At 47.2% G+C, this 25,258-nt stretch overlaps 1 protein-coding gene across 4 annotated transcripts in view; it reads right to left on the bottom strand.

Moving 5' to 3' along the window:
- The window catches only part of AOAH (acyloxyacyl hydrolase), a 99,998-nt gene that overhangs the window by 61,814 nt on the left and 12,926 nt on the right, over positions 1–25,258 (bottom strand). For 2 of the 4 annotated variants that reach the window (XM_077303384.1, XM_077303383.1), the window contains exons 2-3: positions 21,267–21,350; positions 14,118–14,272 (exon numbers count right to left, since the gene is read on the bottom strand). In XM_077303384.1, coding sequence (XP_077159499.1) covers positions 14,118–14,238 — 121 coding nt within the window. In that variant the 5' untranslated portion in view covers positions 14,239–14,272; positions 21,267–21,350. Of the gene's footprint in view, positions 1–1,878; positions 2,234–14,117; positions 14,273–15,434; positions 15,540–21,266; positions 21,351–25,258 lie in introns of those variants that run through there. The other 2 variants (XM_077303382.1, XM_077303385.1) reach the window with 2 other exon arrangements.

Below are 25,258 nucleotides of genomic sequence, written 5' to 3'. Positions count from 1 at the left end.
TCGGTGGATGCAGAGAAGGCCAGACACAAAAAAGAGTTGCCTTTTTAAACATGCAGGTTTTAGACCCAGGACACACACCCGATTTCTTTATTATTTCCCTGAAACTTCTCTGGCATTCTGGGTGATCCTGTTCGTGTGAATGTGGCTGGATGAGAATAAGCTTAACAGTCTTCAGAAAACAGGTTTTCTAGCACAACAGGGGACCATCTCCATACACTCCTGTGAAACTCGCAGAGAACGATTGCATCCCACTGACTTGGGATGTGTTTTCCTGATGCTGCTTATCTCTGCAAAGGAGGGCAAGCACAAGGGGGCACCAGAAGCAATGGCATGATGTCACTTCCAGGAAAAACCTGGAAGTGACATCACACCTTTCTAGTTATAATCAGGCTTTACAATAGAGATTGTCATAGATTCCTAGGGAGGAGCAACAGCATTTTTGGGTTTTCCCCAGAAGAGACATTACACCATCAGCCTGATAGCAATTATTTTGCTTCAATGTATGTTGTCCTGTTTGGACTGATATTGCAGGATGTATGGAAAAGGGAAGGAGGTTTCTGTTTATTTTCTCCCATAGGCAGGAGGTTTCTTACTGTAGTAGGAAACTGGAGGGAGCAGGGACATGGAAGCAACCATCAGTGACAGTGTGATGTCACTTCCAGGAAAACCATAGCAATGACATCACACCTTTCTAAGAATTGTCCCAGGTGAAACCTGATTCTTTGATATGAGCTGCTTTTCTGAATTTTCGCAGAAGAGCTGGTTCTTCTATGCCGCTTTTCTGTACCTGAAGGAACCTCAAAGCGGCTTACAGACACCCTGTGATATTACTGCTCGGTCAGAACAGCTTTACCAGGAGCAGGGAATCAAACCCAGCTCGCCAGATTAGAAGCTGCCACTCTTATCCACTGGCTCCCATGATTTGAACAGCTAATGACCTTTAATCTCAAAGGGATCTTTCACACAAGTTGATTTGCTCGTTATGAGATGTATTCAAATAGCATCCCCCAGAATTGTTCAGATCAGAATCACACCATGGGCGGGGTGGTTGAATTACCTTTTCCATACATCCTGCAATATCAGTCCAAACAGGACAACATACATTGAAGCAATCATGTCTGATTGCTATACAGAAAACAGGGGAGGGGCCCCAGACTCAGACACATGTAACTTGGCCCAGAGTCAGGTCTACAATTCTCCCCTTCCTCAAGAGATGGCCATGTATGTGTGAACTTGCCATAGGCCAAGCAAAGCATTTCCTTACACTGGCAGGCATGCGAAGGACGGCTGATTGTAGAGACAACTGTGCTCTATCTCAAGGATCCTCAACCTGTGGTCTTCCAGATGTTCATGGACTGCAATTCCCATGAGCCCCTGCCAGCAAATGCTGGCAGGGGCTCATGGGAATTGTAGTCCATGAACATCTGGAGGACCACAGGTTGACTACCCCTGCTCTATCTTATACACCAAGGCAATGGAGAAAACCGCCAGATGTAGGATCAGTCTCTTTGGATTGTTTTAACTTCTCCTCCTCCACTGCCAGCAGCTCAGGGAAAAGTTATCCTAGTTATTAAAACAACAAACAGAGTTTCACATAATGAAACGTGGTTCAAATTCAGTGGGGGAAAAAAAAGGGCAGACATAAAAATACCCGGTGCCTCCTGTCTGTGCAGAAGAAAAATGACCTTTATGGAAATGAATATCTGTTCTCAAAGGCTTTGTATCTTTCTAGAATACCAACAGTTTACTTCCCTGGCTTTATTTTAATGGCAAATCTCAAGCCTATGACTGAACCCTCCCCCTGCAACCAGAGCATGTGGATGAATTATGGGAAGGGGATCCTTGGGGTGGGGGGAGTGGCATTTTTGTACAATTTACCTCCATAAAATAAAGCCTCTGGATCCACAATGATTTGGGGGAGAGAAAACAAGCGACTCCCACAGCGATCCTATGAGAAAATACAGCTGCCAAACACCATCTGTAGAAAACTATCACCATCAATGGCTGACACCTGTCAGGACTTGCTCTTCATTAGAAGAAAAATTACTGTTGGCATAACACATAGTCAGGGTGTCGAGCTGCAGATACAATATCCAGAAGGGTTTCAAAATGACGGCGCTCCAGTTTCTAGACAGACTCACTGCACACTGTTCAAACATTAGTGCTCAGAGTTCCCAGCTCTTGGCCGGTAGCCACTGGAAGACTTTGAGGGCGCAGACTTGCTCATTGTAACCGTGTCCGATGATGTCATAATAGCACTTCTGGTTCCACAGCAGGAAATGTCATAATGACTTTACGGGATTCCATTCTGGCCTCTGCATTCTCTATCCCCACTTGCTCGAGCAAGGGTGGGGGGGGGCAACTGCAGATGGGTCAGGAGTAGGGTTGTGTGATTCGGCAGCTAAGGGAGGGAACAGCCGCTTCCGCTGCTGAATCGCACACCCTTAGTCAGGGTGTCAATGTTCCCTCTATTCCACCCCCCCCCCCTTTCTGAGCAGAGCTGTTCACATCCTGAACGGCATATAACTGCTGTAATCTTAAAATGGGCCATGGGCAGTATAAGACCCTGCCTGGCTCCAGATTGCTGCTGGGCGGAGCTTCCTTTTTTAATGAATGGCTACTTGTCTGCACTGCATAAGAGGAGCCTTTCTCAACTTTTTTACCATTGAGAAACTCCTGGAAGATTCTTCAGGCTTCAAAAAATGCAGAAGTGGTGTGATCTTGCAGAATATGGTTGGGAAGCCCGCCCCCCTCTACCAAAACAACCAATGATGGGCCTGGACGGTGTAAGAAGGGGAGGGACCCTGGGTGGGCACAGCTATGCTTCCCGTATCACCTGATAAATGTCTAACAAATTTTAAAAATACATGAACATTTAATTAATTCCCACCCTTTCAGGAAACCCTTCCAGGAGCTGAGGAACTGCTTGACGTCCTGCAGGGCCCAGATTTCACTAGGCAAAGTGCTCCACCAGGCTGGGGCCAGGGCTCAAAGTGTCCTAGCCCTGGCTGGAGCCAATTTAACATCTTTGGGGCCAAGGATCCTGAGTAGATTCTGTTGGCTTGATTGGATGGTTCTTTGAGGGACACAATGGAAGAAGCAGACTTGTCAGATCATTTAGGGCTTTGAAGGTTGTACCAAAACCATGAACTGGACCCTGTTTTCAATCTGGAAAATTTCAATATTGCATTTCCCCATCCATTCACCAAAGCAAACACATACATGATGGACAGTGCTATGAATACCTAAGTATGACTTAGAAGAAGAGCTGGTTCTTATATAACACTTTTCTCTACCCAAAGGAGTCTCAAAGTGGTTTACATTCGCCTTCTCTTTCCTCTCCTCACAACAGACACCCTGTGAGGGAGGTGAGGCTGAGAGAGCCCTAATATAACTGAAGAAGAAGAGTGGTACTTATATGCCTTTTTTCTCTACCCAAAGGAGGAGTCTCAGAGCGGCTTACAATCTCCTTCCCTTTCCTCTCCCCACAACAGACACCCTGTGAGGGAGGTGAGGCTGCGAGAGCCCTGATATTCCTGCTCAGACTCAGAACAGCTTTATCAGTGCTGTGGTGAGCCGAAGGTCACCCAACTGGCTGCATGTGGGGGAGCAGGGAATCAAACCCAGCTCGCCAGATTAGAAGTCCGGACTCCTAACCACTACACCAAGCTTCCTCTCTTAGATTGTAACTAAGTCTAAGGTTGAAAAATCATGTGAATATTGTACAGAGGAGGAAGAGGTTGAAATGCAGCTGTAAATCTACTTCACTGCAAAGCAATCAATCAGGTCAGAAGCCTGTTAAAAATGAGTTTAAAAATAACTTTCGGTTTCTCACACTTCGATATGAGCAGCGAGAGAAGGGCAGAACGGTGCTCCAAGTGGCACAGGCAAATTCAGGCTAAAGACACAGTTCTTTTGGTGCAGAATTCCTGGGATGAATCCAGATGTTCTTTGAAAACAGGACAATCCTCTGGATGTAATGGCATGCTGTTTTTCACTAAAAATATATATATCCTTTATTGAATACATAATCCACTGTTTCTTTTCCCCTCCCAAATGTACATTGCATCCCATGAACTAGTGGGCCACAGATGCAAACTCCCCCCTCCCCCTGCAAGGCACAAAGAGAGTTTCAGAACTGGAAAATGAGGCAGGAGTGAAGGCAGAGTCCCCTTTCTCACCCCACATTACAGTCCTGGTCCAGAGGGGGCTCCTGCATGCTTGGGAACCCATTTGCAAAAATCAAGTTGAGGTGATGATGATGATGATGATGATGATGATGATGATGATGATGATGATATCCGTTCACTCATGTCCGACCCTCAGCGATTCTATAGGAATGTTTTCGCCATGCGCCCCTCTCTCTGACTGTGTCTTTTAATTGGTTCATGGTCATCCCTGTGTCGGCTTTGATTGTGTCAAGCCAGCGGATCCTTTGGCGACCACGTTTCCTTTTGCCGCTGACCATGCCAAACATTAATGACTTTTCTAGTGAGTTTGATTGCATGATGTGTCCAAAGTAAGTGAGCTTTAGCCGTAATACCTTCCCTTCTAATGACAAGTTGAGGACTCTGGATCTATTCATAGCCTGCCTTTCAGTCCCTTAGGGTGAAGGATATGAATTGGTAGGCTTGTGGTAAAGTCTTAATATCCTGGAAGTTAGCAGAGGGCCTGGTTTGGCTGAGAAGTGCAGCGTGCAGCTGTGTGCCAGGTCAGTGAGCTAAGAAAGGTGAGCGGTCAATGTTCCTATCTGTCTCACTAACTCTATGGCAAAGAGAGTGCCTGTCAGAGTCAAAGCCAGGAGGCATTGCACAGAGAGTTATGTCTAATGTTAGGGAAGCCAACGTTCTATTAAAATGCATGGAGAGACAGACATCATTTGAGTAGGAAATCCAGTGTTGATTCGAGTAAGGGGCATGAAATCAAGACAGGCTACGACAAAAATAGAACAGACTTTCCGTAGCCTGTCTTAGATTCCAGTGGGTAGCCATGTTGGCCTGAAGTAGCACAACAAAAATAGAGTCCATTAGCACCTTTAAGACCAACAAAGATTTATTCAAGGTGCGAGCTTTTGAGTGCATGAATAAATAAATCTTTGTTGGTCTTAAAGGTGCTATTGGACTCTATTTTTGTTGTGCTACTTCAGGCCAACACGGCTACCCACTGGAATCTAAGACAGGCTACAGAAAGTCTCTTCCTTGTACACAATCCTGAACTAAGGGGAGGGAGAATTTTTTAAAATTCCTATGATTTCCTTGCTTTCACTACCTCACTAGCTGTGTGCCTCAACAGAGATGGGATCTGCCTTTCAATTGATTTCACAAATGTTGCAAATAGTTTCTGAGCAACTAGTCTTCTAAAAAAAAAACACAACAACAACCAAAAATGTAACGAACCCCAAAAGCAACAGCTTCCCATAAATATAATTATTTTTCACGGGAGAACGTGAATGCCTTCCCATGTCCTTTGTCCCAGAGAGCAACTCTTCCTGACCCTAACAGGTCTGTGCCATGAGACCAAGAGGCGAGCATCAAAAAGTCAACGGAGCAGTGCCTGCTTGGAGAAAGGAGGCAGAGTTTCACAGAGTCTGATGAAGGGGAAACTTGCCTCTGTGCCTGGCTGCCGATCTGCATATTGAACGCCAGCCAGCTGCAGCGGAAGATTGAAAGGGCTGGGGAAAGATGAGGGTGCAAGAGGGGTGCATATATCAGCTGATCCGTTACACTTAAACGGTTTGTGTTCTGCCTGGATAATATTTCCCATTGCAAAGGGCACTCAAAGCAAAGTGGAAAAGGCCAGATAAAATTCTGAAAGGCTGCGTGGAAAGGATTTTGATTGTCGGGGACAGAATCAGGCTGACGGATGGGGCTGCCTTGTAACATCCATCAACAGCAAACTCCCCCCCCCAAAAAAGAGCACTTCTTTGGGATAACTGCATCAGAATTCCTGCCTTCTTCTCATCAATTTCAGCCAGTGCCAGTACTGAGCTTCATGCACTTCACGGGGGCATGGGCTGTTTTCCAAGGGAGGGAAGCAAAATGGTGAATTTTCGCTCTTAGATTTTGACAAATGCTACTGTCAAATGAGCTGTCCTCATACAACTGTGAGGCTAAGTTCTACAGAGAACGAGATTTGAGTCCAATGACAGCTTTAGAGGCCGACAAAATCCTCAGGGTAAAAGTCCCAAGTGTCAAGGCCAGAAGCAATTTAACCTAGTCACACGTGTAGCAGATGTTACAGGCCTCGTGGTTCCAGGGGCCTCACAGTGCTATACAGTGCTGCCTTATAGAGCAGTCATCCCCAACCCCCAGTTCGGGGACCGGGACCAGTCCGTGGATCAGTTGGTACCGGGCCACAGCTACTCTTCATCCTTCTCCCTGGCTCCTGCCTCAGGGGCTGCCTTGCCACTCTGCTGCCGGCTTGCCTTTGATGCTCTCCAGAAGCCGCCATGGCTGGGTCTCCCCCTCGGCGTAGCACTGCGCAGTGCCCCCCAGCAGGCAGCGGGAAGTCAGGGGCACCGGTGGGAAAGCAAGTGGAGCAGGGGCTCAGGTGGTGGTGGTGACGTCCCTCGGCAAAAGACTACTCCCCCCTCCCGGGCCTCAGTAAAATTGTCAAGCATTGGCCGGTCCCCGGTGATAAAAAGGTTGGGGACCACTGTTATAGAGGATGGAGCAGAGTTGCTCTCTCTTGCCCGGGAGGGACAGACCAGATCCAATGGGATGAAATTAATTCAAAAGAAATTCCGTCTAAACATCAGGAATACGTTTCTGACAGAGCGGTTTCTCAGTGGAACAGGCTTCCTTGGGAGGTGGTAGGTTCTCTATCTTTGGAAATCTTTAAGCAGAGGCTGGATAGCCATCTGACAGAGAGGCTGATCCTGTGAAGGCTCAAGGGAGTGGCAGGTTACAGTGGATGAGCGATAGGGTTGTGAGTGTCCTGCATAGTGCAGGGCATTGGACAAGATGATCCATGAGGTCCCTTCCAAGTCTATTATTTTATGATTCTAGTTAGGGGGCCTTCACACTGTAATGATTAGTTAGTTGTGCATGTGAGCTGTTGCATGTGAGCTGTTGGAAAGGTTAATAGTTCATGGGTTTCATTTTCCCCTAAATAGTCTTGGTTTTGTTCAGTCTTGGTTTCATTTCCAATGTATGGTCTACTTTCGGCTGGAACTAAGCCTATATAAGGGCCGCTTCCAGTGTAGAGTTAATAAACAGTTCTATTCAACATATTGGCTACCTCTTCTGAATATTGCAGCAGTCTTTATCCTTCTGCAGCTTGTGGACCACAAGTACTAAAAAAAGGTGATATGCATGTTCTGTTAGCAACTGAGCATGCACAGTGCTCACTGAGCATGTGTGAGGACACAAGCCGCATAAGTGTAAAGGTTGCACTTAGATATTGGGGCATTGGGCTTGCACGTCCCACCAAGTTGTGAGAAATGTTTTTATCCAAGTGAAGCTATCAGTTGGATCCAAAGTTCTAACTATCCCTGGGAAGGGTGCCCTGCGGTTACTTGTGCAGCCCAAGTAATAGCCCCACTTGTACTCTGCTGGGGCCCCATGAATCCTTAAACTGGGCCTGGTCAAGGGACATGCCACAGACATCTTGTTAGCCTCCACCCAGGAGGGCTCTTGCCAAATATCAGAGCAGCGGTGGCGGCAGGGTGCTGGCTGTCCAGCTCTGTTGGTGGTGAGGCTGTGTCAGGCGGCAAGTGCCCTATCGCGGCATGTCGCCGGCTTGTGGGGGTGGGTCCCCAAGGGGCTCTCAAGCAAAGCTGGGCACACCCTGATTGGCCCACAGAGCATGTCTAGCCAGAAACACAGGCTGGACATTCTCCACCCAGGAAGGCTCTTTCCAAATATTAGAGCCACAAAGGGGTAAGGATTTATGATTTATGATTTTGAATATGCTCTTAACCTCCATGAGACGATGAATCTTGATAGATAGATAGATAGATAGATAGATAGATAGATAGATAGATAGATAGATAGATAGATAGATAGATAGATAGATAGATAGATAGATAGATAGATAGATAGATAGATAGATAGATGAAAACTGGGGTAAGATCAGTGTGCAAGACTGGTGCACACATTGGCTGATCCAGCAGTGAGAAGTGAGTTACATATATGCACACTTAGCAGGTCAGAAACCTGAATGTGAACTTTGGAACACGGGAAGCAGTACTCCTACAGAAGAGTGATTTCTGAGCATGTGTAGAGTGACCTGGCCCGAGTGCCAAGTATACTACAAAGACCAAGCTACAGCAAATAAAATTACATCAAACAAAACATTTATCACTAGATTCAAAGCCCGTTCCTAAGAATGGGCTTTGAAGGCCCCCCCCGCCACCGCGGCCAGCCAGCACACCTGGTGGCACGGCTTCCCCAGGGCCCACCGAACACATCCGCTGCCTCTGTGAGGCATCCCCGGCCCCCTTCCACGGCAGCGAGTCCAGCAGCCAGACTGACTGCCTACTCACGGCGGTCAGTGCGGCTTCTGGGCATAGCTCTGGCTTGTGCTGGTGAGGGCCCAATTGGAAGGCGCTTTGTGCCTTCCGATTGGGCCCTAGAACTGCTGTCTGTCCTGGTGAGGGGCCAATTGGATTGGTCCCTCACCCAGACCAGCCCTGCCCGCTCTCCGCCCACTAAGGGCTTAGCTTTTTCTGTAAACAGCGAATGCTGTTTACAGATAAGGTGTACACAAAAAATGTAACTAAAATCATAGGTCCTGACTATCTGGTTATATTAAGAATCGTCTAGACAAAGCTTTACATAAGATGTAATCATTTCCCATTGAAAGCTGATGAAAATTACTTGGGCCAGTCATGCACCCTCATCCTCACCTACCTCACAAGGTTGTTTTGAGCGTGAAATGGAAGAGCGGCACACACCCTTTGGGTCCCCAGGGTGCAGAAAGTTAGGGCATGAACAGAGTGAATTAATAAATAAATCCCACAGAGAATCTTGTGGGGCACAGCCACATGGTATAGCCCTATCTTGTCAGATCCCAGAAGCTCAGCAGGGTCAGTACCTGGAAGGGCGACCACCAAGGAAGACTCTGCAGAGGAAGGCAATGGCCATCCACCTCTGCTTCTCACTTGCTCTGCCTTGCCTAGCCCCTTCCGCCATTGCCCCAAATGCTCCGGGAAATGCTGCTCCCCCCCAACCAGTCAGTGGAAGCCCTATGTTTTAGAATGCACATAGCACATCGAGAAGACGGGGAGGGGGGGGAGGAGAACAATGTCGAAGTGCCCCCTGAAAACTATTTGTGCATGCATGATGGCACTTGTCTTTTGCCCCTCCCTTTGTTTTCTGTGTGCTGCCACTAAAACAAGTCTATTTGCCTCGTTTCCATGCGCTGTCTTAAATCCGTGGGCTGGAGCACTGAAAGGACAGGCATCAAAAGAGCCCCACTGACTTCGGGCGGAGGGGGGCACTAATGAATAATTAGTTCCACGATTGCAACTATAATCAGGTAAATTATCTGCTCATATTAGCCCTGCTTATTTCCCTGTGCAATTAGCTAACGGGCCAAGAGCGCAGGCTGGTTTTCTCAATCTCTTTTGTTTGGAGGCGATTAATCCTTATTGATTATCCTGATTAACAACTCCCCTTGGGCCTGTCCTGACAAGTGTGAGCAACCTAGAATGGCGTGGGCTGAACGCCGGCGATGCTCCCAGTAACAGCTGGCTTCAGAAGGAAATGAAATACCGAGAAGACATTTAGCAGCGCATACTGTGTCAGAATTGGTCTCCTGAATGGCTTGCAGAATGGCTGGGATCCTAGAGGAGGGGTGGTCAAACTGCGGCCCTCCAGATGTCCATGGACTACAATTCCCATGAGCCCCTGCCAGCAAATGTAGTCCATGGACATCTGGAGGGCCAAAGTTTGACTACCCCTGTCCTAGAGCATTATGCTCTCTGCAGAGGCCGTCCTCTGCTACAGAGCTGGCTTCCTCTTTTGCTAGGCATTTCGGCTTGCACCATTTGATTTCTCCCCCCCTAGAGCCTCCAAGTGCCTCGTACGAAAGGAAGGAAACACCATAGCAGGGGACTGCTTCCACAGCACCAGGAGAGAAAGATATGCAGCATCATTTGTGAGCGTGGCTGTGGTGTTTTGACAACTCTGTTTCTTCAGTCCGGTGTTTTAGGGATTGCCCTGGTCCATGTCAGGACTCAGTGTGAGCAGGAATGAGGAGAAAGGAAGTGGGAATCAGAGCTGTGGACACGCCCACCCAGGGCCCCTCCCCTTCCCTATAGGGTCATATCAACTGATAGATGTTTAACAAATGTTATTAAAAATACATTAAAAATTAATTCGCAGCCATTCGGGAAACCGTTCCAGTTCTGTCAAGACACCCCACAAAACCCTGTTTGAGAAAGCCTGACTTAGATGTCAAACTTGGGAAGAAAAACTACACCCAGCATCTATATACATTTTTACAAAATATGACATGTCATCCAATTGCATTATTTTGACAGGGTAGATAGACCATTTTAAGCTCTTGCATGGAGGCGAGAGCTGGTGGCTGAAATTCTGCTGAGAAATGATTTGGTGCATATCTAGGAGCGGTTTCCCAAATATGAAATGTCACACAGAGCATCTACTTGCAGGCTGCAGAAACTAATTTTAGAGAAGACAAGATTCTGCCGCTACAGTTCTATTCGTCTTCGGAGTGTAATAAAATACAAGAACATCATGTCAAATAGAGCATAGCAGCGTTCCCTTTTTTGGGTTGCAGTGCACATTAGTAAGCAAATGTTTCTTATCACAGTAATGATCTTGTTTTCTAGACCAGGAGTAGCCAACCTGTGGTCCTCCAGATATCCATGGACTACAATTCCCATGAGCCCCTGCCAGCAAATGCTGTTGACCTGCCCACCAACATCAGTTTGTGAACACAGACTTCCCAAGATTCATCACAAACTTTAGTTTGTGAGCTGGTTCATTCCCATCCCTAATAAGTAGACTCTGGAAATTTTCAGAAATGGCTGTCATTCTGGGGAAGTGTTTTTTTTTTTTAATGGGTCAGCAGGAAGGCATAGGCATACCAACAGATTATCTGACAGGGGTGTCTTTCAGCTAGGTCAGTTAGCAGGAGAATGTTCCAGTTGAATAGCTTTGACTAGGGCTGAATCTGCATGGAGCTTTTATTCCAGTCCCAGGTCGATTCAGTCCCTACTGTCTCCACAGAATTCGATTTCCATTTTGATTTTGTCCTATTTAAATTTTCCCTTTGCAACAAGCATGATTGATCCTGAGTAACCCTATCTTTCCCTGCGATATCCTAGAGTGGATATAACCCTCAATATTTGAAAAATCTGCATGAGAAAGCATACAGATCTCTGCCTGTTCTGAACTTGCTGCTAAGCCTCCATGGTAGAAAAGCCCAGATTGGCCAAGGATTCAGTTCAAAGGCTTCCTCATTCCCAGGCTGCAAGCTTGCCTTAAAGGAGAAGCCCTAACTTATCTCAGCAGAAGCTCCAGAAGCCCTGAATTCTCTCAGCAGAGATTTGCCTCTTGGTTTTTTCCTCTCCTCTGCTGTCTCCAATCCTCTTCCACACACACTCTTCAAGAAAAGAAAGAAAGAAGCTCCTGCTGCGCTTGGCTCCCCCCTCCCCTTCTGAGCTTCCCTAACCACGTGCAGAACACTTTTTTGTTTCAATGGGGGGGGGGGAGAGGAAGACTCGAGTTCAAATCGATCTGAATTCAGCAGGATCCACAACGGAATAAACAAAGTAAGTGCAGATTCAGCCTAGGTAGGTTTCCAATGTAATACATTGCCATTTTGTGGTTATTGTTATATTGCCTTAAGTGGCTTGGGAAGAGATTTCTTCATATAAGCACATTCTGTCTTTAGCTGAACTCTGAAGCTGTGTCTCCAAAGTAGCCTTTCTCAACTTTTTAACCATTGAGAAACCCCTGAAACATTCTCCAGGCTTTGAGAAACCCAAAAAGTGGCACTTTCATGCAGAATACGGTTGGGAAGCATAGCGGGGGTACATGCCCACTCAGGGCCCCTCCCCTTTCCACCTACTCTAGGTCCATCACAAGCCATTTTGGAAGGGAGGGGTGGGTGGGTTAACATGACCATATATAGTCCTATCACCAGATCTATTTTTAAAATCTGTTAAACATTTATTAAAATTAATTAAGTCCCACCCATTCAGAAAACCCTTCCAGGACTTTTAAGAACCCCCAGGATCAGGGGTAGTCAAACCGCGACCCTCCAGATGTCCATGGACATCTGGAGGGCCACAGTTTGACTACCCCTGCCCAGGATTCACTAAACCCTCATTGAGAAAGTCTGCTCCAGAGTGATTAATGGTTTGTCAACCATGTATTGCAGGTAAATCAGGGGCGGAAGTGTGATGGAAACAGCACTCCTCCCGTATACAGAATTTGCCTGTATTTTCTGGTAGGTTGGCCAGTCAGGAATTAAGTTATTAAGATATTCCAAAGACACTCTGAAACTCATTGCATAGTTATAGACTATCATTGCTGTACCATACAACTGCTATTTGACCGGATAACACCGAAGCCCCTGGTAGACTGATCTATCAGTAGGGGTTCATGTCTTATGTCCAATGAAGCTACAGATCCAATGAAGTACAAATAATGTAAATAAAAATGAAATTGATGAACAACTATCTCTTTAAAAGAGTCCAACACAATCTTAAAACCGCCCGCGGTGCCCGCGGACTAAATAATGCGATAAGCGGCCAGTGGGAGGAGTTAGGGCGGGCTCAGTCCGTGATGAGGAAGGGTGCTGACTGGCCCCTTCCTCCAGACTGACAATCGGAGGACCCAATCGGCAGGCGCAAAGCGACTGCCAATTGGGCCCTCCGATTGCCCGCACGCTGCCAAGGGAGCAACTGCGAGCCGCGCACAGCGCAGCTCGCGGTTGCTCCCTGCCCTCCGCCCTGCAGCCGAAAAACACTCACGGGAGCCAGAGGGGAACGGGGAGGTGGAGGGGGGCCAGCCCCCTTACCGTGACCAGGGCCCGCGCCGGGAAGAGCGAGAGCGAGCAGCGTTGGCCGCCCTGCCAGCAAGGTGAGCGGGGCGCCCGGGTCGGATATGAAGATGGCCACACAGGTACGCGTTGCTCCCGACCCCCTGGCCTGCCTGCTCGGGAGCCGGGCCCTTGCCCACTAGCACCCGCTGTATTGCAGCTACAGCGGGCTTGATTACTAGTATTGTATAAGATTGCTACTAACCTGCCTAACCCACTGGGTCCCCGTTAGAGTTGAGCTGAGGCTCTTTTGCAGTTCCACCCTTCTCTAATGTTACTCCTGTGATCATGTTAAGGATATTGTTGTTATAATATTATTGCTGTTATCACCTGTTGTTCCCATATATTATCTGTATGTTTTTCCTGTTTCCTGTAAACCACCCTGAGCCTTTGGGGAGAGCGGTATATAAATATAATAAACAAGCAAGCAAATAAATAAATAAATATTTTAACTAATTGTGACCAGAAAGTAACATCAAAATATCACACATGGTATTTTTGGTGCCAAAAGCTGCCAGTGTTTTAAGATCACATGAATTTTGTAGGAAGAGTATCCCAACTCAATAATTTCTTGCCTGGACTGGAATCATTGCTGAAGGAAATAGCCCAGTGCATCAATATATAACATTCTTCCCAACTCACAGGTATCTTATAGATACCTCATAAAGGTAAAGGTATCCCCTGTACAAGCCTGACCCTTGGGGTGATGCCCTTTAGCATTTTCTTGGTAGACTCAATACAGAGTGGTTTGCCAGTGCCTTCCCCAGTCCTTACTATTTACCCCCCAGCAAGCTGGATACTCATTTTACCGACCTCGGAAGGATGGAAGGCTGAGTCAACCTTGAGCCGGCTGCTGGGATCGAACTCCCAGCCTCACGGTCAGAGCTTCAGACGGCATGTTGGCTGCCTTACCACCCTGCGCCACAAGAGGCTCATACATACCTCATAGGTATCTCTTAATATTCAAGACACTGAACTTCTAGCTGTGTTGTCACCAAGACATACTAACAGTAGGTGCATTATGTCATCGATGATCTCTTTTTCAAAATGCCTACACACGAGGTAAGCCAGTCCCCACCTCCTCATGGTGAAGCACATACCCACACAGATGTGTTGTTGGTTGATCTTGTGACCGAACAGCTTGGGTCTCCCACTTGGAGCAGAGGATGTGCCGCTGAACAAAAACATGAAGATGAGCAGGAAGGTGGACGAAGGGGGCATCTTCCACTGATCTTATTGTGAAGAAACAAAGGATCTGTTGTATGGAAAGAAAAATTACCCCTGCTTTAAGTGAAAGGGAATAATAATACTTCTGATCAATTTTCTCTGGGAGATTAATGAAGCTGTTTGAGGGATATTTTACTGTGTTTAATCTCTTGCTACAACAACCCACAAAATACTTAACAGGAACCTCCTCCTCCAATAATTCTCTATTTTTGTTTAACTCTTTCATCCTCTTGACTTTCCCTTTAACTTGGAAATGGCTGCATCTAGCCCATTGACATGGGAAAGGTATCTCCAGGCTATGTAGACTACTGATGATTATGAAGTTGATGAATTTCTACACAAGGACAGCAAACGTTTCTTGTCCCACCTGGGGCACATGGTCCAGCTTGCCTACTGTGTAACAGTCCCCGTTGACCCGCAATTCTCAATTACCATGCAAACAGGGTCTGACTCAGATCATGACTGTGACATTTATGGAGAAGGGATTTCAGACCTCCCTTATTTTCCTGATTGACAATGGTTCCACGGGCATGGCCTTTGGCCGATTGGGGAAATCCACCTGTATATTTGCAGGTTTACCAAGCAAAACTAGCAACACCCCAATGACCATTTACACACTGGAGGTTTCATGCCGGGCTGCAGGCTGGAGTTTTAGTTGTGGCAGGTTGCCCCACCTCTTCCGGCACCCACACAGGTGAGCATTTGGCCCGGTGCGCCTCATCCGCCCCCGATTTGGCTCCTGCATGGGAGCTGGGGCAGTGAAGTTCCCAGTGCGTAAACGGTCAATGGGTCATTTCAGGTCAGAAGAATGGTGAGGGGGACTTACATACCTTCTCCATCTGTGCTGCAGACACAGTCTGAATTAAACACAGCATGCACAGGACCGGGGGCTAGCCTACAAGACCCAGGCGACTGTTACACAGAACAAAGGGTGGTCCTACAACAGACCTGGGTGCTCTGTAACGAGCGAAGAGTTTTTCTACAACTAAATGCCTCAGCCTTTCGTAGCGGCAATGACAGTCGGAAGCCCCACAAGTAAAGTTTCCTTCCTGTGTGCTTTTATGCCAGGGAAACCAGCAGCTCACAAGAACCTGCTTTTAATTTTAAAAGACATAAACGTCCTGTTTAACAAAAAGGGAAGTCCCCCACAAGCAACAGAGGCAATCCAAACGAAATGCTTCCTGCCTTACCATCAATTTCTGCCGCTGGGCCTTCTAAACCCCCGAGAAGAGGAAGTGTCTCCTGAAGTGAAGAGTCTCACTCAGCAACTGACTCTCTTCCAGCTTCTCTCTTCCTCTTTCTTAACAAATAGATCTTGATCATTGCAGGGGCGGGGCTAGCTGAGCACCGGCACTGTTCATGCCAAGGCCCATCCCTGCTTGGGAAATAATAGTGTGTTTGTGTGTGTGTGTGTGTGTGTGGGGGGGGGTGTTCTTTGCACATTGCAAACTTCATACCATTGTAAAGTGGAGAATGGTATCTTAATGGTGATGGATGCCAAGCTCTGTCCGAAGTTGCAAAGGAAACAGGACAACCCTGCCCTTTGTTCCTGGCAAATCAGTGGACCAAGTATTGCTTTGGGGGGATTTCTGCAGGAAAAGGCCTTGCAAGCACTATGCTGGAGGGAGTGACAGAAAGGTTGTTGGCGTCTAATCTTTGTGGCCAATGCTGTGATAACCGCGCCAAAGGAGCGCAAGCCTATGTTCTGGGGGAAAAAATTCTCAGATTTTATTTGCAACTTTCTCTCTCCACAACTGGATTCCTGTGTTGGTGCATGAAACTTATAGAATAACAGAGTTGGAAGGGATCTCCTGGGTCATCCAGTCCAACCCCCTGCACTATGCAGGACACTCACAACCAGTCATCCACTGTAACCTGCCAGCCCCTTGAACCTTCACAGAATCAGCCTCACCGTCAGATGGCTATCCAGCCTCTGTTTAAAAATGGCCAAAGATGGAGAGCCCACCACCTCCTGAGGAAGCCCGTTCCACTGAGAAACCACTCTGACTGTCAGGAACTTCTTCCGGATGACAAGGTCTATTGCAGCAAAGGAATTATGTGTGTGTGTGTGTGTGTGTGTGAGAGAGAGAGAGAGAGAGAAAGAGAGAGAGAGAGACCCATTCTGCACACATCAGATAATGCACTTTCAATGCACTGTCGAAGTAGATTATCCTGTTCTGCACAGAAAAATCCAGTTGCAAAAGCACATTGAAAGTGCATTATCTAATGTGTTCAGAATAGGCCAGAGAGAGAAGTGCCTAGACAGGTTGCTCAGAGATGGTTAGCATTGTTAGGCCTTAGGATCTTGCTTCCCAAGTAAAAGAAGAACTGTGTCCTCCTCCGATCCAAACAAACTGTATTCTATCATTCTTTATCCAAGTTAGGGTTGCCAGACCTCCTGCTGGGGTCAGGGGGTCTCCTGCTGCCGGAGGCCATCTCTCTCTGCTGCCAATCAGCTGCTGGGCGGGGGGGGGGGCTTCCCCACCCCAACGGGAGGAATACCTCCCATCAACCTGACGTCAACCTGACCTGGAAGTGATACAGGCACATAAGAGACATCAGGATAATGCTCTGATTTTGGGGCAGAAACTCTATGGCAAAAGCTAATTCTGTGCACATCAGCGCTGCCCCAGTGTGCAGTGTGCAGCGTGTGCAGGGGCCCCGAGGGCTGGCGGCCCTTGGGGAGTCCTGTGCACATCATTGCCACTAGCACCCATTGTATTCCTGGATACAACAGGCTTTATTGCTAATATACAAATAAATGTGATGGCATATTGGCTAAGTTGGAAGTGACTTTACAGTAAGTGGAAAGCTTATGCAATATGTCATCACATTTACTTACTTACTGGAGCAACAGAATGCCGGAAATTGGCCTCACAGCATTTGACAAAACTCACCTTAAAGCTCTATCTAAGCATCTTGGAGTGCTACATGTCAGAAAAAGTGCTATCAAGATGGTTTTGCTACCCTTACCATAACTGATAGATGCCTTAGAGATACTTTGTTGTAATTTATATCTCAACTAGTATAGGAACATGCAGTCAAAAGCCATACTCTTCCATCTTTGTACGTAGTTAGGACCCTCAAGGCAATGAACAGTTAAAAAAAGATACTAGAACTTAAAAAACCACCCAATGTATTTGTGTAAAAACGTCAATTAAAGATTGGATTGTGATATCTATTGGAGGATTAAATTAGCAGCATCAAAGATGTTACTCTTGGCTTAAAAAACGGAGCGTTGCCTTTCTCCATATTTAATTTTCCTGTATTAGCTGCAGCTCCTTTGAGGCTGTGTTGAATGGTTCCATAGTGTGATGGGTTTGTGCAGCTGCTTAAGCATTTGGAAGCCACGTGGATTGGCTTTCTCATCTTCAGCTATGAGAATGGAGAAACTGTTCGGCATGATCCTACACCAAGGCTCCCCCAGAACAACGTGACACCAATAATGCCAATTGTATTGAAGAACATTCCAATGAAAAGAAAGAGGGCGTGTTTTCTTCTCTTTGGTTTTACGTAAAGTTATAAAAATAACTCAAGAAATCAAAAATTTGGTATGGTGTCTTTATCAGAGTAAGCAAATGGTAATGGGAAAAGGAGGGGTGAAAGATAAAAGGTAGAGCAGAAGAAGAAGAAGAAGAAGAAGAAGAAGAAGAAGAGTTGATTCTTATATGCCGCTTTTCTCTACCTCAAGGAGTCTCAAAGCGACTTACAGTCGCCTTCCCTTTCCTCTCCCCACAACAGACACCCTGTGAGGCTGAGAGAGCCCTGATATCACTGCTCGGAGGAAGGGCCAAATGCAAGAGTAGTAAGAGACAAAAGGAGTGCTCCAAGGGCAGAATGGGGACTAGATATACTCTATCCCTGAGGACCCATGGACCTGGAACCGGCTCTGCATCTCCTTTTACATTTACATTCTCCCCTGGATGGCTCTTTGCAATGTTTATAAGGCTTTCTTAGACTCTGAGAGTTAAGACCTATCAGTCATAGGGGTGGTGGCTGGAGACCTCCTGGGATTACAAGGGATTCCCAAATGACAGAGATCAGTTCCCCTGGAGAAAATGGCAGTTTTGGATGGTGGACTCTATGGCACTCTACCCCACTGAGGTCCCTCCCATCCCCAAACCCCACCCACCTCAGGGTCCACCCCAAATTCTCCAGGTATTTCCCAACCTCAAGTTGGCAACTGCAATCAATCACATATTTATCCCGCCCTTCCTTCAAGGAGTTTCTGATTACCAGGGATGCCCCCCAAGGGTGCAGCGCCCCCCTGTGGCCCTTCAGACCCTTCCAGTTGGTGTCCCGGGGTCCCCAGCATTGTTTTTCCTCTGCTCCCTTTATAGCCATTCCCGTCTCCAGGTCCCTCTGCCTTTCCTCTCTTCAGTCCTCCTCCACTGTTGCCCTCTTCCACACTCATCCAGTTTTATTCTCCTCCTCCCCTTGCTTATCTTCTCTCTATTCCTCTCCTCCTTCTGTTAAGTCTTCTATGCTCCTCTTTTCTCCTTTGTTTCTGACCCCAAATGCCTCTCCTGCCCTCCAGCTTTCCGATCTCTGCTGAGTGTCAGATGCAGAGTTTCTGGGGCAGGCTGGCCACCTGTTATGATGACAGGGCTTTGGGCGTCCAACCCTTGTGCTGCTGGGGTAGTGGGATTTGCATCTGGGATTGGGGCTATTACTGGGGTTGGAAGAGGATGCCCCCCTCACAGTGTCAATGGCTGGGTGGGTTCCACTGGGCTTGTGTGCACCCTGCCTGCCTCACCGCGGCTACCCCAGCCCTTTTGCCAAGCTGAGCTGCTAGAGTTTGGGGTCTTGGGTGAATATGCTGAGGCTGAGGAAGGGGAAGTGGTGGCTGGGGGCTCAATGGTACCTGGTGTTATTGGCGGTACTAGTTGCCTCTGGGGTCGAGCTAGCCTGTGGCCCCCTTCTGTGGCCTCCAACCCTACCTTTTGGGCATGGGTGAGGTCAGACCTCCTGGTGTGGGTGGGAGATGTCCAGGGCAGCTGGGAGAGGAACCTGACAGAAATCAACAGGATCACCCCCCCCCCCCCAATGAGGCAGGTGAGGCGAAGAGAGAAAGTAAAGGACTCAAGGTCACCCAGGGAGGTTCATAGCAATTCGAACCTAAGTTTCCCAGATCTGAATCCAACACACGAATCACTCCACCATAGTAGCTTTATAGATCTATACATATAATATTTCTACCTGGTTAAGGCTACTTTACTTATGGACAGGAATAAGTTTTGTTCTGCAAGCACAATCTCTTCTCCGTGTGCAATCACAAGAAGCCAGAGTTCAAGAGGAATTTTTGAACATTCTGTGCGCTTCCCATCCTTTAGTCATGCAAAAGTATTTTTCTTGGCGGTTGTGAACTTTTAAGATAATGCAGCTGTCAGAATCCGTATTTGGATTATTCAAAACATCCGCAGTTCTTTTTCGAGAGTGCTGGCAACCGTCAAAAATCAATGCCTCCCCTGTGCAGAGCGGTCCACTAAGCCTGGCTAATGCAAGATGACATTTCCATACCTGCCTCATCGAGGCCTTTTCTTCCGCCTCTCAGTAGAAGCTCCTTTTAAGAATGAGGCTCTTTAGAATGCCTGCATTCTTTTTCAAAATCCTCTGAAGATACTATTTTAAAAACACGCACCAGAAGGTGTTCTTTGAAATCCTTTAAAATCACAGACCTTAAATGGTAAAGCACTGTTGCAAAAGAAGTGCTTTCAAGCTAGAAAGCTTTAAAACAACACCTCATCTCTCGGGGACTGTGTGCAACAGCGAACCTCAGCTGTACACATAACACAGGGCACTAGTGCAAGATTGTACTTGATATTTGCACAAAACAAAGCAACACAATCACTTCCAGCCAGCCACGTTCTGGGGGCAGGTCTGGTGTCTGCTAGGGTGGTCAGTTCTGGGTCGAAAACCTGGAGACTTTGGGGGTGGAGCCAGGAGTGGGTGGGATATGGGACCTCAGTGGAGGATAATGCTGTGGATCCCAACAAAGTAGCCATTTTCTCCAGGGGAACTGATCTCTGTTGCCTGGAGGTGCAGGTAAGGAGTGTCTCCATTATATCTGGTTCCAGCTACTGCTGAGGGCTCCCTCCTTGTGTCCATTTAGGGGAGGGACCTTGGCTCAATAGTAGATGATGCAGAAAGTCCCAGGGTTAATCCCCAGCATCTCCAGTTAAAAGATCTGGCAGGAGGTAATGGGGAAGACCTCTGTCTGAGACCCTGGAGAGCTACTGCCAGGTGTAAACCAGACTGGAACAAGTGTCTGGTTCAGCATGAGGAAGTGTCCATGTTGATCTGGCTTAAAACCATCAGCAATGGGATGGTGACAAGTATCCTGGCCCCATTTCAGCCAAACAACCCCTACTCAAGGAACATTTGGAAGTTGTGCTCCAAAAACCATATCTTTCTATACTGGCCAATCTGCTAGTGAAGATCCACTTGGTACCTCTGTCTACAGAAGTGTTGTGGCTGGTGAGCAGAACAACTGAGCACATGTGGCTTTCTTAAACTGGGTCAGACCACTGGGTAATCGGGACACAGCTCTCTATGTGACTGTCAATGGCCCTCCAGCATCTCAAGGAGATGGTTTTCACGTCCTGATTCCTTAACTGTAGATACTAGGAGCAGGGATCTTCTGCATGCAAATCAAATGTTCTGCCACTGAGTCACGGGTCTCTTCTCCTACCTCAAAAATGCATCGCACTAGTCATTTTAAATGAGGACAGCAGGCGTGGTGGCAGCCAGTAAAATGTCCAGCAACAAAAATAGCAGAGCGTTTCTACAGCTCAAGAATGATCCTCCTGGTGGTTTCTTAGCGGAATCTACATCTACACAAAGCTGGAAAACAGCAAGGCTGGAAAAGGAGACATTCCTCTTTATTATCTCAAACGACACTTGCCATTGAAAACATGCCCCACGCCACTAGGTGCAATTGCAAAATGCCAACAAATCACCAAGGCAGCAGGCGAAATTGCTTGAGTCGTAAACACAAAAAAAGGCACGAGAGGGTATCCTACCTGCTAAAAGTGTGATTGCTAAGAGTGGAGCACCCAAAAGATCTTTCGATGAAGCTGGTGCCAGCACTTGTATCTCTGTGATGTCTACAGCAGAAAGTTTAATGTCAGAAGCATATAGCAGGAGCAGAATACCACAAATAATCATATTTTAAAGATTCTTTTATTACTTAGCTTTCATTTTAGATGTTACTGAAGGAAAATTCCTTATTATATCTTCCTTAAATATCATAATTCACTCATCCATTGACTGCCAGTGCATCTGAGTTATCTTACATGTCTACAGCTGTTACTGGGGTACTTGTTCACTTGTATACAATATAGACTGGTTATAACCCACAAGAAATGGTGAGAAAGGTCCTATCCAAACAGTGTTATTGATGTATACAAATATGTATGCCCCATCTGTCTTTCTGGCTCAAGTGTGGAGCTGGTCTCAGGAGACCTTTAACCGGTCTCAGGAGCCCTTTCAGCTGGAGAAAGGCTTTTATTTATTTTTTTAAATAATAAAAACCTCATCATAACACTGTCAAAAGCAGTATCAAAAACTTGGAAGAATGTTTGGAGAAACCCAGTATTATTCTTCTGAAAGAACAGTGCTTCCTGAAACACCAATCACAAAAATGTAAGCATAATTACCAAGGGCATTTTCTCCTTCTTGTTCCTTCTAGTTATTCCTGAGAAGCCTCCACATCAAGACCATTTCCACACTAGCAATATCGTTCAGCTTTGCCTTTTTAAAGGGCTGACTTTTTTTTGGTCTGTTTCCGCATTAAAATCCGCCTTTCCAGGTGCAAATACAAATCACCCTCCCACTTACTGCACAGTGAAGGAATTCCTCGTTACAGTGATTTCATTTTTCAACATTGCCCAATGGAGAAATGCTTTCATTTGGTTTTCCCCACATCCATCCTTCTGAGTTGTTTGTCCACGCCCCCTTCCTCATCACCATCCTCACTCCCTCCGCCCTCCCCTCACTCTCTCCATCTTGAAATATCTGACCTTTTAAAAAGGAGTCATTGCATTACAATGCTGACTCTAAATAAAAAAAAAGTGGCAGTCTTGTTTGTTATGCTGCAGCAGCGTTGTAATGTGATAGCTTACTTTTTTCCAAAGATCACATTCAGAATATTTTGGGGAAAAGGGGGGAGGCGATTGATGGCACAGAATGGTTGAATTAGGTGCGAGCAGGCACTGTTTTGCAAAAAACAACTCTTTGGGGGAAAGGGGAAGGGAGCTAAGCATGATGGAAGGCTGCTTCCTCCCACCTCAGATGTGGAAAACATGTGGTGAATTTCAGGGCCTTTTCGCACGGGGATCTTTGTTGCAAATTCAATTTGCGGAATGAAAAATCGCCATTTAAAATAGTGGAATTCGTCGTTATGCATACCTGCCTTTGTAGTGGAATCAGTTGCGTTTTTTAGCGTTTCCCACAGGCTTCCGGTCTCGGCAGAAATCGCTAGAAAGGAAGCGCTATTGCCAAGCTCGTCCCGCCCCTGGCCGTCAAGCAGCCAATGGGCAGCCGTTAGCATGCTCCCAAACAGCCCCTTTCCCTTTAAGAAAGGTTTTATTAAAAAAAAAAACGACCCATAGCAACGAATCTAGGTAGATTCGTTGCTACGGAGAGACCCATCCAGCTGCCTAATGTGAGCTGTCGTTTGATTGTATGATCGTTTGCACGCTGCCTCGAGTGATAAAAAAAAAATCCCCCCCCCCTCTCACGGGCCCGATTTTCGGCTGAATTTATTTGTAAAAAATAAAGGGACTTTATTTCAGCAAACGGGCTTTTCAGTGGTTTGTGCTTAGTGACTAAAGGTGAAGGACTGAAGCCAGGGAAGCCTCTAAACAGAAAGAGGCTCGCTGGTGCGTTTATCCCCGCTCGCTCGGAGAAAAAAAAATGGTGATCGCTTCGCCGGAAGTTTGGAGGAGAGAACCAGGGGGAGGGACTTTGAAGAACCAGCAACAATGGTAACGCACAGGTCTTTAGCGCTACTGTTGCAGATTGGTTGCAGGAGTGTATCGCTATCCGGAGGGTGAATCCACTTTTCTGGATTCCCCTGAAAGCGCTACAACGAAGCGCTTTTTGCGGGTCGGTTTCAGGATTGTTGCAGATTGTCTACGACGTCGTGGGTTATGGCAAATTAGTAGCGTTTCCAAATAGCAACCATTGTGCTATTTTGAAGCCGTGCGAAATGGCCCTCAGCCTGGGAATATGAGGGCAGTCAAGGCCTAATGTGGAAAGCCTAGCACCAACTTGCAACATCCAAACGAAATCCAAGGCAAGGATAAAACAAGGTTTGTCTCAAATGCAGATTACAATGCAAAATAGTCAACAAACAGAACTAACTGGGTCAAATGTTTGTCATCATGTTCTGGACACAGCGATGCTGGAAAACACCATGTTATTTCAAGCTGTGCCTATGGAAAAGCACCAAAAGCATAAATTACATCAAGGGATGCCAACTAACTAGAAAAAAAAAACTGTCTGGGCTGTTCTTGTGCCTTTAATGACAAGCTTCATCTCTGGAAATCAGGACCCTTTCCCTGGCATTCCCTGGCTCCAATTGCTGCCAAGATTATAAGCAGGGAAACAAATTGGTAATCACATTCAAATTGAATGCCACATTGTGTATTTTATACTTCAGAATCCCACTCAACTGCACAAAAAGCTTTTAGATCAGTGGTTCTCAACCTTACTAATGCTTGTGACCCTTTAATACAGATCCTCATGTTCTGGTGACCCCCAACCATAAAATTATGCAAGGGTTCTTTCACAGAAATTAAACCGAAACTGACCAATGGCATGAAGATCCATTGTTCATGTTAATATATAAAACTGTTTTTTTCCCCAGGGTTTCTCAGTTCAGTTCTGCCTCTTGTCCCACCATGCCGATCTCACTCTTTTCCCACTGCTCCAGACAGAAGAACGCTCTAACTCAATCTACCCCATAAGGCTGTTATGTGGATGAAATGCAAGAGGAGTGATGTTTGCCTCTTTGAGACCCCCTTGGAGAGAAGGGCAGGATAGAAACCAAATAATGGAAACCAATTATTTAAGACCAACAAAGATTTATTCAAGGTGTGAGCTTTTGGATGCAGGCACCCCCCCTCAGACAAAATTGATTTGGAGACAACAGAAAAGGGATGTGGGCCACTTTGGGTCCCCCTTGGGAGAAGAATGGGGGAGAAGCCAAGAAGAAGAAGAGTTGGTTCTTATATGCCACTTTTCTCTACCCGAAGGAAGCTCAAAGCAGCTTGCAGTTGCCTTCCCTTTCCTCTCCCTACAACAGACACCCTGTGAGGTGGGTTAAAAACCCATGTTTTGGGGGAGGCAACACAGGCGGGCCTGAGAGCAGAGCTTCTTGTCGCTTCTGGGCCGGGCCAAGGTGCGTGTCTACCAGGGGCTGCTCTCCGGCTGCCTTCTTGGGTTGTCCAGCTTTGGTTACCCACTCCCCACCCACCTGGGGCCAGACCCAAAGCAGTGGAGCAGGTGCGCCAGTTGCCAGGGTGAATGCACTTGGCGAGGCAAGCAGGTGGAAGCACAGCCGTGCAAGCGGAGCGGCAGGACACGGAGTGCGAGCTGCAGGAGCTGAACTGCCGCCTGTGCACCTACATGGCGCGGGCGCTGGAAGAGGAGAATAGGCGCTTGGCACGGGAGCTAGTGGTGCAGCGCAGGCAGGAGCAGTAGCCCATGGAGGAGGAGGAGGTGGACAAGCTGTGGCTGGTGGTGGCTGAGCTGAGCCGGGCCTACGGGGAAGCGGTGCTGGAGTGGGATGCGCTGCGTGTTGAGCGGGTGCACCTGCAGAAGCTGGCCATCTGGAGCCCAAGGCTGCCAAGCTGCGCAGCCACCTGGAGTGCCTGATGGGAGACTGGACTGCACTGGAGGTGCGGCTGGAGCAGCTGGTGGCCGAGCGTGGGGACCTGCAGGAGAGCAGCAACAGTGGCGGCGCCCCACCACCACCGGCCAAGTTGCTCGCCCTTCCGCGACCCCTGTG

The sequence above is a fragment of the Paroedura picta genome, chromosome 11 (assembly GCF_049243985.1).
Source record: "Paroedura picta isolate Pp20150507F chromosome 11, Ppicta_v3.0, whole genome shotgun sequence".
Classification (NCBI taxonomy): domain Eukaryota; kingdom Metazoa; phylum Chordata; class Lepidosauria; order Squamata; family Gekkonidae; genus Paroedura; species Paroedura picta.
The sequence above is the reverse complement of the archived record's forward strand: the minus strand, read 5'-3'. Positions and strand labels throughout refer to the sequence as shown.